Source organism: Miniopterus natalensis, chromosome 2, assembly GCF_054644295.1.
Source record: "Miniopterus natalensis isolate mMinNat1 chromosome 2, mMinNat1.hap1, whole genome shotgun sequence".
NCBI lineage: Eukaryota > Metazoa > Chordata > Mammalia > Chiroptera > Miniopteridae > Miniopterus > Miniopterus natalensis.
Window position 1 is genome coordinate 130,613,038 of NC_142082.1, and position 12,343 is coordinate 130,625,380.

The window sequence follows — 12,343 nt, forward strand, 5'->3', positions numbered from 1 at the left end:
TAAAGGCTGCAAATAAAGTTGATCTCAGTTCGGCATCTAGAAGGATGATTTGGTCTAAGGGAACCCAAGGGCGGCTCCGAGCTCCTTACCTGACAGGCAGGGTCAGCGGGCCAATTTCACTCCTGGAGTTAAAATTATCTCAGGGCTACCGCGGCCACGCTCGGGAAGCGGGCCCCGCTGGTGCGCCCACCTCCGCCGAGATTCTCTCCCGCATTCTTCACGCTCACCTTCCGGAACTTTCCGGAGGAGCGGGGCTCCGAGGCCCGCACGCGCACCGAAAGCGGGAAGCGCCCGACTCCAGAAGACCCCGCCTCTTAGAGACTTTCCGGGGCTGCCGGCTCCCGGCGTGCAACGCGCCCGGGGGGACGGGACGGCGTGGAGAGGGCGGCCCGGAAGGCGGAAGTGCGGGGACTTCCGGTCGTCGTGAGCGTGTGGACCGTGAGCGGTGAGCCTTTTAGGTGAGTGGGTGCCCGGTGGGGCTGGGACTTGGAGCTCAGTTCAGCCTTTCGCACAAAAGCTTGTCTGTAGTGTCGCCCACCACTGGGCAAACTGGAGCCCGGCTCAGAGTCGCAAGCTTCCCTGGAGGGTGAGGGTCTCTGTTGGTCTTGGTGGCGGCCCTCGGGCTTCTCCGTGCTCTTAGCCAGGTGGAGACCTTCTTCGTCGTTTAGTCTCGCTCCGGTTGACCTCGGCCCACAAGGTGGTATAACGAGACCCTTCTGTCCCCGCCGCTTGCAGGGCTCGGGTTGTTGTACACAAGGGAACAGACTGAGTTTGTGATTCCTGGCGTCCAGAAAAATGGTATTCCACTAGTCATTAATTCAACAAATCTTTATTTAACCTTCCCTATGTTCAAAGAGCTATTGGGGGATCTAACGCTGAAAAAGACCTATTTAGCCCCTGCCTGGTGGAGCTCACATTCCACCAGAAATGACAGAAAATAAACTAACTTCAGGCTGTAACGTATTTAAAATGAAGGAAAAGGATGATATAGAAAATAAAAGGAGGGGAGCTAAGAGGGTCGGAGAAGCCCTTTCTCAGGTACTGAAGTGAAGGAGCGAGTCTTGAGAAGGTAGTTCTCAGGCACAGGAAAGCAAATGTAAAGGTACTGAAATGGACATAGTTTGCACCCACACTCCCAAATCATGTCTCAGTGATTTATATAATTGCATTATTGATGTGTAATTAACAATACTTACTCGTTTAAAGTATGTAGTACAAGCTTCGATATGTGTATGCAAACATAAATCCGTCAGCACAATTAAGATGATGTTATAAACCACTCTCAAAAATTTCCTTCTGAACTCTTTATAATCCCTGTCATCCCTTTCTTCCCACCCCTCATCACATTCCCACTGTCCCTGTGTTGTCACTGATTGGACTTTTTTCAGATGTCATTGGTACTTGGGGGTGAGATGGAGCATGAGGAGAGAGAGTTGAAGGAGTCAGGTCAAGTCAGGTCACAAATAACCTTGCAGACCTTGAATATAGGAGGTGGAAGGTCATTAAGAAAAGGCAATCATGTGCTCTAAGTTTTTAAAAGCTCACTACCCACCTTGTGGAGGATTTAGGGCTGGGAATAGGATGGAGAGAAAGCAAGAATGGATAACTTTAAGATAGCTAGATTGACTTGAGGTGGTGGATAATGATGACTTGGGTGGATATCCAGTAGTATTGAGTGAAATCAAGATTCAGTTAAAAGATGTTTATAAAAGCATTTTGTGACTTGAAAGTTGTTCCCTAAATGTAAGGTGATAATGGTCTTTGCATTTTGGAGGAAATTGAAATTCTGTATCTTTTTTGGAAAGTCCAGGAACTTTGAGAATTGGCTTGATTTATAGCTAATGACCAAGGGGAGTTTGATTTGGTATTAATTATTTAGCGGCTGTAGATGACCATGTTGATCTCACATAAGTTGTACATTAAGCCGCCATAAACCGTGAACAGAGTAAAGAGCCTTACTTTCCATTCGTTTGTGTTTTGTAGAGATACCTTTTGATCTGGTTTTTCAAGCATTTGCCCCTTTTTGATAGTAAACATTTGCTTTTGAATATGTATCTTTGTTCACTTTCCAGATAAAATATGGCTAAAAGCTTACGGAGTAAGTGGAAAAGGAAGATGCGTGCTGAAAAGAGAAAAAAGAATGCTCCGAAGGAGCTTAGCAGGCTTAAAAGTATTCTTAAAGTAGATACTGATGTTCTAATGAAAGATGTTCAAGAGATAGCAACTGTGGTGGTCCCCAAACCTTCTGAAGAGAAAACCCAGGGTATGGCAAAAGGTGAAACAGGTGAGTTTATGTGCTTCATTTAAAAAATAATTCTGTCAGTTTCCTTTTGTGACTTTTTCTCTTTCTTCAGTTTTCCCTGTCTTCCATTCATTCCCACACATGCATCCCTACACACCTCCCATGCCCATGTTATTCTTTGAAGGCTAATAGTGCTACTAGAGAGTCTATGCTAAACTATTTTATAGCGAGTTCATGTGAACAGGCACGTTTTGGGATATGCAGAGTGGGCCTTTGTTGCTCATACAATAGCCTAAGTGTCTCAGAAATAGTGCTATAGGAGTAGGCAAACCTAGACACCCTTGTTGAAAGTTGCACAATTCATTTAGGGACTGGGCAGGGGAAAAGGAGGCCTTTCTTCATTTTACCTTTTGCAAGAACTAGTTTACATTCTAGGAGTCCTATGCCCTTATGTTGTTATCCTGAAAAGTCACAGTTTCCCTGTATTTGATTTTGACAGATTTTAGGGACTTCTATGTCTTAATCGTAGTCTAAAGTTGGAGGCTCTATATAATAGTTTCAGTACAGGGAAAGGCTCATTGGTTTTTCATATAGTTAATACACCACTTTGGCAGTAAACTAAATTAGGCACTCACAATACTTAGGGTCTTAAAATAGAAGTGTATTTATGTGGTGTACAGTGGTCAAGGAAAAGAGCAGCATTCCTTAATCTTCTAACCCTAGAAATTTCCTTTCCCATTCTTCATAGTGATGGTTTATTTTCACATTCCACCCTTCTCCTGCCCCCTACAAATGAAAATCACACAAAAAAATTCTTTTACTTCGGTGTCTTTGCAAAGTAGAAACAATAATCAACAGAAAAACCCTCATCTTCCCACTATAAGTCTGTAACAATTTGAATGTATAGTCTGTTTTCCCTATTTTGTTAATACTCTTTCAAAGGCTAGTGTCTCCACTTATGTTCTGAATCCTCTCCATTTTCAGGGGCTGTACTCATGCATCCTGCTTATCAAACTCTTCTCTGCTAGGTCGTAAATGCGTTCTGGGATGTCCCCTTTCAAGAAAGAAAGAAAGAAAAACCCCTCCCTTGTTCTCACTTTTCTCTCAATCTGCTGCTTTATGTCAGCTCTCCTTGTGACTTCTTAACATTTACTGTCTCAGTTTCCTCATAAGCACACCACTTCTGCCCACTCACTCTTTTTGTCATTGAGGTAAAATTCATATAACATGAAATTTACTATTTTAAAGTGTACAATTCAGTAGCATTTAGTGCACTGATGGCCTGTACAATCACCTCTATTTCCAAAACATTTTCATTACCCTAAAAGGATACCTATGAAGCATTCTCTCCCTCTTTCTCCCCTTGGCAGCCACTAATGTGCTTTCTGTCCCTTTGGATTTACCTATTCTAGGTATTTCATATAAATGGAATCGAATGATATGTGACCTTTCGTGTCTGACTTTTTTCACTTACCATAATGTTTTTGAGGTTCATCCACATACTACTATGTACCAGTACTTCCTTTTAAAAATGGAGTAATAGCCCATTTTATGTATATACCACATTTTGTTTTTCCACTCATTTGTTGATGGACATTTAGGTTGCTTCCACCTTCTGGCTTAGTGCTGCTATGAACATTTGTGTGCAAGTTTTTGTTTGTATACCTGTTTTCAGTTTTTTGGGGTATATACTTATGAGTGGAATTCCTGGGTCATATGATAATTTTGTGTTTACTGTTTTCTATATCAGTCACACCATTTTACATTCCTACCAGCATCTATTAGGGTTCCAGTTCTTTCACATTCTTGCCAGTACTTGTTATTTTCCATTTTTTATTATTACCCCATCCTAGTGGGTGTGAAGCAGTGTATCTTAGTTTTGATTTGCATTCCCCCAATGATGAATGATGTTGAGCATCCGTTCATATGCTTGTTGGCCATCTTGTAGAAAGATCTATTCAAGCCCTTTGCCCTTTTTTAATTGGATTGTTTGTCTTTTTTGCTATTGAGTTGTAAGAGGTGTTTTTTGTGTTGTTTTTTACAAGATTCAGAGTGTAATTTTATTGCAGTGAGTTAATCAAAACATTTAAAATAATATACAGGGTGCCCCCCCAAAATGTATACACTCTTTAACAGCTGACTTCTATTACATTTTGAAAATGAAATATTTTAATAAACACTGCCTTTATAGTTACTTAAAGTGTGTATATATTTTTTTGGGACGCCCTGTATATATAATCTCAAGGTTATATATTCTTCATGCTAGTTGCCCATTCACTCTCAAGTCTCTTGGGTTTATCCTTTATTTTCTTTTCTCTCCTGTTTCTTTTGTTATACTTTCTAATTTTTGGAACCTTATTGTCTAATTCTTGCGTTGAGTTATTTAGTTTTGTATATTTTTAATTTCCAAAAAAATTCTTTTTCTTTTTTTTGTTTTAATATGCGGAAGTTCTTAATGGATGCGTACCCTCTCTAATCTCACTGAGGGTATTAATTACAGCTTCTTTTAGAAATGTTGATCTACTCTATGCATTATTTGTCTTTCCTCTTAGGTTCTCCTCCTCCCTTTCATTTCTTTATTTTTGTCTCTTTCTCTTTCATATTAGAAGCTTTTCTCCAATGTTTGGTGATCTATAGTAATGCACTAAAATGTTGGTTGGAAGCTTGTGGGGATGGGGCAAGGTGTGGAGGAGGGCTTATCAACTGCTAGATTTGCAGAATGAATGGATTGACCCTGGGAAGTTTTGTTGTGGAAGACCTCCAATCTCAGAACCTGTAGGTCTTTTCTCTCACCCTCAGAGAGGAATTCTCTCATCTCCCGCCTGGGGGAATGTCTGGCTGCCCTCATTTTAAGAGTATTCCAGGAACTGAATGGAGATACAACTGAGGGTAAGGGTGGGGACTCCCCATTTAGTAATCTACATATTTTCTGTATGGTTCCTCATCTCTGCCCTCAAGTTCACATTTCCCCTTCTACTCCTTCAGCTACCCACTTAATTTTTTAAGTCATAAACCTCATCGTTAACCTTGACCCCTTTCCTTTTTCTCCCACATCTAAACCATTAGTACATCTTGAGTATATCCAAAATACAGCAGGAGTCCATTTTTCTCTTTTATGCTTTCACTTTAAATGATCATCATCTCTTGGCTGAACTACAATAGTAACCTTTTTACTTCTCCAGCTCTTGTTCCTTTCTAATTCATTTCAGCCTATTAGTTGTGATCTTTTTATTTTATTTATTTTTTAAAATATGTCTGTGTTGATTTCAGAGAGAGGGAGAGAGATATAAACATCAATGATGAGTCATTGATTTGCTGCCTCCTGCAAGCCCCCAGCTAGGGATCGCGCCCGCAACCCGGTCATGCGCCCTGACCAGGAATCGAACCACAATCTCCCGGATCATTTGTGGATGCTCAACCGCTGAGCCAAGCTGGCCGCTTAGTGTTATATTTTTAGAATATAAATCCAGTTTTATCATTCTCATGCTGCTTCGTCTTTTCATGTGCTTACCAGAGTCTACCATATCCTACTTCATCTGATTCAGGTTCTGTACAAAGAGGTACAGAACCTCTCTTTAAAAAACTGCTTACCACAGGCTGAAGTTTGCTTTATTATTCTCCTCTCAACAGAACATTTAAACTCCACGAGAGCAAGGAGGTTATTTGGACCACTCTATCCCTAGAACCTACAATAGCGCCTAAAATAATCATTCAACAACTAGTTATTGAATGGCTAATAGATACCAGGCATTATTCCAGGGACTGTGGAAACAGTGATGAATATTAGAGAAATGGCCTCCATTCTAATGGAATTGACAGTGTTTTGGAGGAGAGAGAAAGTAAACCAGATAAATGAATTAATATATTGCCAGGTGGTAGAGATCATGGAAGACCTTGTAACCCTGGTCTGGTCAGTTTCCAGGGAGAGGCATTCTGAAGATGTCCTTCACAGTAAATAAGGGTGGTGGTGGATGTACCATGGCATGGTTGCCCTGAGCTTCCTGCCAAGTCTCTTGTTAGTAGAGCTGAATCTGCCTCTTATCTGTATAGAAAAGTATGGTAGCCCCAGGATATATCCAGTTCTTTTTTATTCTGTCATCTAAAGCCTGCTGCTTTATTGCTACTACTCTTCCAAGTTCATGGCAGTAGAAGTGACCATTTATTCCTAATCAGCTCATTACTTCTAAGGCCTATCCATTACAAGTATGGGTATACTTCTTATTGGCTTTGCTATCTTACTTAGCTCAAGAAGGCACTTAATCTAAGAAATGTTCTTGTAACTCACATTTGCTCAGAACCAGATACTTATCCCTAATGCAATAACTCAAATTCATACATCCTAAATGGTTCCTATTTTACCTTATTACTCCAAAAAAGGACAATCATGATGACATTCTTTAGAAAATTTCTTAGTGACTAAATAGATGATGTCTCTTTCCTCACAAATGGCTTTTTATGTCTTTCACGGTTGTAGGAACACATGGCAGCATATGCGTGACTCCACTGAATGTGCTATAAGGGGTTTTCAGAGTGTTAGAGAGCAATACACAAATAAGGGATTTTTTTTTTTTTGTAGTTTCATACCACTTTCACTTCTGCTGTTCTCACTGCATTAATATGCTTTTTACAGGGTTGTTTTGTCATTTGTATTAATAGTTTTTCCATTTTTTTATTCAGATGACATGAAAATGGAGACTGATATTAAGAGAAACAAAAAGAGTCTTCTAGATCAGCATGGACAGTACCCCATATGGATGAACAAGAGGCAAAGAAAAAGGCTGAAGGCAAAGAGAGAGAAAAAAAAGGGGAAAAGCAGAGCAAAAGCGGTGAAGGCAGCTAAGGGTTTGGCCTGGTAGGCTTAAAAACCTGAAAAATGCCACATGGAACAGATCTTTGATTAGAATGTATATACTGATTTCAGCTTCCACCGAATGAAAACTTTGTTTCCATATTTTAACTGGGCCTTTTTCTTCAATTCAGCCCAACACAACTCCTCAAATTTGTTTTGGAAACTTGAATAAGATACTTTCTTTGGTGAATGAAAGCTATAATGATATTTTAATTGGATGCTTCAGGGATTATCAGACATCAAAATTCTAGCAAGTATTAATGTGGTTGTGGTTTTAGGTTTTAATAAAGATAAAGGATATACTAACTCAGATGTAAAAACTATATAACGATATTTAAAAAAAATATAACGGCAGTGGATCTTATAAGCAGTAGTTGTTTGGAGTTTTGATTTTGTATAAGTCATAATAAAAGGTATTTTGTTTCGATCTTGAATTTTCTTTCATCTATCCTTAAGGTATTCTAGTAGTTTGAGAAGACCGGATTCTTCTTTTATATTTTTAGATAGAATATTAACGCGTACAAATTAGTATGATTTATCTTTTAAGGAGATTAGAACATCCTGGGAACTAGTTCAGTGTTTATCAGTTTTCATATGTAGCTTATGTATGCAACATTTCCCAAAGCATATTTCACATAATTAGTTTTTCCAGGTGTGTGGTGAAAAAATACATTTCATGGTCACATCAGTTTGGGAAATGCTACATACTTGATGTACAAAAAGTATTTGCTTAGTATAGAGATCTAGCAATAAAGAAACTTGTTTAACTTAGACTCTTTGAAACTGTATTCATAGGAATAGAATATACTGTTGGAAATGTTGGTATAATGAAATGATTTTTTAAAAATCTGTCTTGCTACAGTTTACTAATTTCACTCTTTTTTTTTTTTAAAGTTTATTTTTAAGCCATTTAAATTTAGCATTCCCTTTGAAATTTCAGTGTCATATTAATCATCACCATACATTCACTGGAACAACAAATATTTATTGAGTGCCTTCTGTGTGCCCAGAACTTTTCCAGGTGCTAGGGGCACAGGGAACAACACAAGGTGTCTGGCTCTTATGGGCGTCTACTCAGAAGAGGCTGTTCACTTCAGAAGAAAACCAAGTTAAAAGTGAGATCAATTAGAATAAAGTCACTTAGTCATTAGGACACAAATTTTGTGTCGGCCAAACTGCTAGGCTGGGACACAATATAGAGATAAATAGAACATGACCCAAATCTTTTAGATTTGAATCTGTAAAACTTAATGCCAGTAAAACCTTAAAAATTATTTTATATAATAGACTTTTCTCAATTTACTCAGGTTAGTTCACTGAAAAGTTAGTGGATAATTTTTAAATACTTAAAATAACTTTTCTCAAAGAAGCTAATAGAAGATGTGAGTTGGGAAACAAATGTCATTCATGGTCTCTCTTAGCCTTTTGGTATAGTTATGAACAACAAATAGAGTTTGTGAGGAAAAGGAAAGTAAATGTCTGTTCATGAAATAAAACGTTGCTAACATCCAGTTTAGGCACTGACAATATCTGCCTAAACGTACTAGCTGAATTATTTACCTTTTTTTTTTTTCTATCAGGAATTGTCTGCTTCAGAGCTATACACTTAGTGCTTATTTATATTTTGGCAACATTGTCAGGTATTTTTTTAACTGGATTTTCTTTAAGTTGAGAATTTTCTTTTAAGTCAGAGGCCAGTATGCCCAAGATATGTTCATGTCTTCTGTTGTTGATAACCTCTAATTTGACTCCAGTGGTAGCTGCTTTGAGCTTTCACCGAGGGCCTGGTAATGATGTAGGTATGTTCACTTAAGTCTGTCTAGTCATGAAGTTTGTCCAGTCAGGATTTTACTTAAAGTTAGCAAAATGTAAAGTCAAAACACCACTATAAAAAAACTTATTTGGGAAACGTTCTCAAGTGTCCTATAGCTTCTAGAAAGGGTAAAAAGAAATTGTTTTGCACTAGGTTGTGAGTGGGCCCGCTAAGGCACTGAGTTGGTGGACTGCACTACCAGCAAGATTTCCCACTTCCAAATTTTGGCAGGAATTTTAGACTGGCATTCAGAAATGAATACAGGGGTATGATCAATCTTTTGCTTTATTCCTAAAGATTATAAATTAAGAAGTATAGCCCCAGCCAGGTGGCACAGTTGGCTGGAGCATCGGACAGTACACCAAAAAGGTTTCGGGTTGGATTCCCATTCAGGGCACGTACCTAGGTTGCAGGTTTGACCCCTGGTTGGGGTGTGTATTGGAGGCAACCAGGAGACAACCAGTCAATGTTTCTCTCTCACATCGATGTTTCTCTTTCTCCCTTCTTCTCTCTCTAAAGTCAATAAACATATCCTTGGGTGAGGATTTAAAAATTTTGAAAAAAGTATAGCAATGTTCTTTACTCTTTTAAATGAGTAAAATATTATTTTTTAAATTTGTCGTCCTTTTTCCAGGGAATTGCTGTAAAACCACCAGATGGAGCTCAAGCTAAGCACCAACTCATTTTTTTGGAATTAGGTTGAGTGGGCTCAACTGCATTCTGAATTGAATGTAACATTTTATTGTTTTTTAAGAAATTAAATTTAAAATTAAAATACTTAAGGATGATCAAAATTGCTTTCATTTATTGGTTGCTTCATATGTCAGGCCATAGTCTAAATTATTTAATCCTAAACTCCACAATCAAAGTATTAACTCATCCTCCCAGCAATCTATGAATTGGGTACTAATATCTCTATTATACCTGGGGAAACTGAGGCACACAGGCCCCACAGCTAAAATCCATAGAGCTAGGATTCAAATTCAGACAGGTTCTAGAGCCTACAATCTAACAATGCCATTCTGCCTCTAAAGGATGTGCAGCCTTGCTAGGGAAGAAAGGTAGTTTTAGGGTAAAGTACCTATTTTTGGTTCAATCTGTGATGCAAGCTCAGGATCAGATAAAGAGCAGATTTTAGCGGAGAAATTATTTATAGAACCCTTCTCAAGTCTTAGCCTAGACCAGATTGGAGTTCCCTTGGTAGCACTCCCTTAGAATGGGCTGACCCAATCCCAGAGGTGAAGCCTGAAATCAGTGGTGCACAAACTACTAACCAGAGAAGAAATGCAAACTACAGCTGAAGCTCTAAGGTAGAATCAAGTAGTGGTTTTGACCACTTCTTTTTTTTCTAGTGTCACATTGATGTAGATACATTTTCCCCCACTAGTTCCCATGTTGTCTAGTGTAAATATGTATCAGAATATACTTGCTTATTAGGAAATTTGGGTATTTTTATTTTTTTTATTTTTTTTAAATATATCTTTATTGATTTCAGAGAGAGGAAAGGAGAGGGAGAGAGATAGAAACATCAATGATGAGAGAGTCATTGATTGGCTGCAGCCCGCAACCCGGGCATGTGCCCTGACCGGGAATCGAACCCCGATTGCCTGGATCCTAGGTTGATGCTCAACTGCTGAGCCACACCTGGCCGGGCAAGAAATTTGGATACTTTTAGAATTTGAATCTATATCTGGGATATGATTTTTTGGAGTTGAAGAAGGAAAAAACTGCTAACAATGACTTGATTTAAATATCTGAAATGGACTGCATAATGATGGTGAAGGGTAGTGGTGTGTGGCTTAGACTAGTGAAGTGCTAGCCACAAGGTAAGATAAATGGGAGAAATCTAAAGAGACTTCAAGGGCCCAGCTGGCATGGCTCTGGTTGAGCGTCGATCCATGAACCAGGAGATCAAGGTTCGATAACCCCTTTAGGGCACATGCCTGGTTTGTGGGCTTGATCCCCCGTGGAGGGTGTGCACCAGGCAGCCGATTGATGACCCATCATTGAAGTTTCTATCTATCCCTCTCCCTCTCTCTGAAATCAACAAATATATATATGTGTATATATATATATATATATATATATATATTCTTTTTTTAAAAAGAGAGACTCCAAGGAATTGCCAAATTTATACATACTGCAATTGAGATGCAGAAGTTGGGTTGTTGACTAAGCTTACTAGCTAAGTGACTGACTTCTGATGCCACTGGGCAGAGTGATTCAAAGTCATGTTGGGCACAAAATAGAATTACTTTTCCCTATATTTGCAAGCATATAAAAATACCATTGCAGCCCTGGCCATGTGGCTCAGTTGGTTGGAACATTATTCCGTGCAAGGAAAGGTATCGGGGTGCATGTAGGAGGCAACCAATCAATGTTTCTCTCTCTCTCTTTATATATATATAAAGTGTTGTTGACACTTGAACAACACAGGTTTGAACTGTGATGGTCCACTTATAGGCAGGTCTTTTTCAATAAATATATAGTCAGCCCTCCTTTGCATCTACAGATTCACCCAACCACAGATCAAAAACAGTATTTTTGATTTGCAGTTGGAAATCCAAGGATGCAGAGGGCCAAGTGCATTGTTCTACACCATTTTATACAAATGACTTGAGCATCCACAGATTTGGGTGGGAGGTCCTGGAACCATCCCCCTCAGATACCGAGGGACAACTGTACTTAAGTCTTGGGGGAGTCAAAAGTTATATGTGGCCTGGCCTGTGTGGCTCAGCAGTTGAGCATTGGTCCATGATCCAGGAGATCGCGGTTCAGTTCCCGGTCAGGGCACATGCCTGGGTTTCGGGCTTGATCCCCAGTTGGGGGCATGCAGGAGGCAGCTGATCAATGACTCATTATTGATGTTTCTATCTATCTCCCTCTCCCTTCCTCTCTCTGAAATCAATAAAGATGTTTTTAAAAAAAGTTATATGTAGTTTTTCAACTGCAAGGGAGGTAGAGTGGGGTAAATTTAAGGGTCAAGTGTATACTGTAGTAAAAGTTATATGAATGTGGCCTCTCAGAATATCTCACTGTGCTGTGTGAGCAGTATGGATGCACAGGACAAAGGGAGGGTCACATCTCAGGGGAGATGGAGCCAGACAGCTCAGGTTTCATCACAGAACTCGGAATGGTGTGAATTGTTTATTTCTGGAGTTTTCCATTTAATATTTTCAAACCGCAGTTGACCGCAGGTAACTGCAACTGCAGAAAGTGAAACCTCAGATAAGGAGGGATGACAACATGGAGTTTGGGTTGAAAGCTGCTGAAGTCCTTTCCAGTGAAGAAATGCCTCGCAGGAAGTTGTCACGTCTGACATGCACTGTGCTTGCTTTGCTCGGTGTAGTCTTTTGGCACAATGTGATTGCAGCGTAAGTATCTTTTTGGTGGAAATAACAAAATCTGAAATCTCCTTAAATTTGTTAATGTCGAGCCT

The 12,343-nt window shown here is 39.4% G+C and overlaps 2 protein-coding genes across 3 annotated transcripts in view; one reads left to right on the plus strand and one right to left on the minus strand.

Moving 5' to 3' along the window:
* The window catches only part of IRAK3 (interleukin 1 receptor associated kinase 3), a 78,548-nt gene extending 78,240 nt beyond the window's left edge, over positions 1-308 (minus strand). The window contains exon 1 of the mRNA XM_016199635.2: positions 90-308. The gene's annotated coding sequence lies outside the window, so the exon portion shown is untranslated. The remainder of the gene's footprint in view (positions 1-89) is intronic.
* A 99-nt stretch (positions 309-407) lies between these two features.
* On the plus strand, positions 408-9,681 carry LLPH (LLP homolog, long-term synaptic facilitation factor). Of its 2 annotated transcripts, none has more exons than XM_016199644.2 (3): positions 408-458; positions 2,073-2,284; positions 6,920-9,681. In XM_016199644.2, exons 2-3 carry the CDS (start codon positions 2,080-2,082, stop codon positions 7,096-7,098), a joined length of 384 nt encoding a protein of 127 aa, XP_016055130.1. In that variant the 5' UTR covers positions 408-458; positions 2,073-2,079; the 3' UTR covers positions 7,099-9,681. The 2 variants fall into 2 exon arrangements, with proteins under 2 accessions (XP_016055130.1, XP_016055137.1); XM_016199651.2 differs by lacking the exon at positions 408-458 and adding an exon at positions 623-798.
* The last annotated feature ends 2,662 nt before the right edge of the window (positions 9,682-12,343 follow it).

What these genes read in the sequence shown, in the direction of transcription:
- LLPH (XM_016199644.2), top strand. Translation starts at nt 2,080, where the DNA reads ATGGCTAAAAGCTTACGGAGTAAGTGGAAAAGGAAGATGCGTGCTGAA. An exon ending in TATGGCAAAAGGTGAAACAG is followed by an intron (nt 2,285 to 6,919) that starts GTGAGTTTATGT and finishes TTTTTTATTCAG; the next exon opens with ATGACATGAAAATGGAGACT.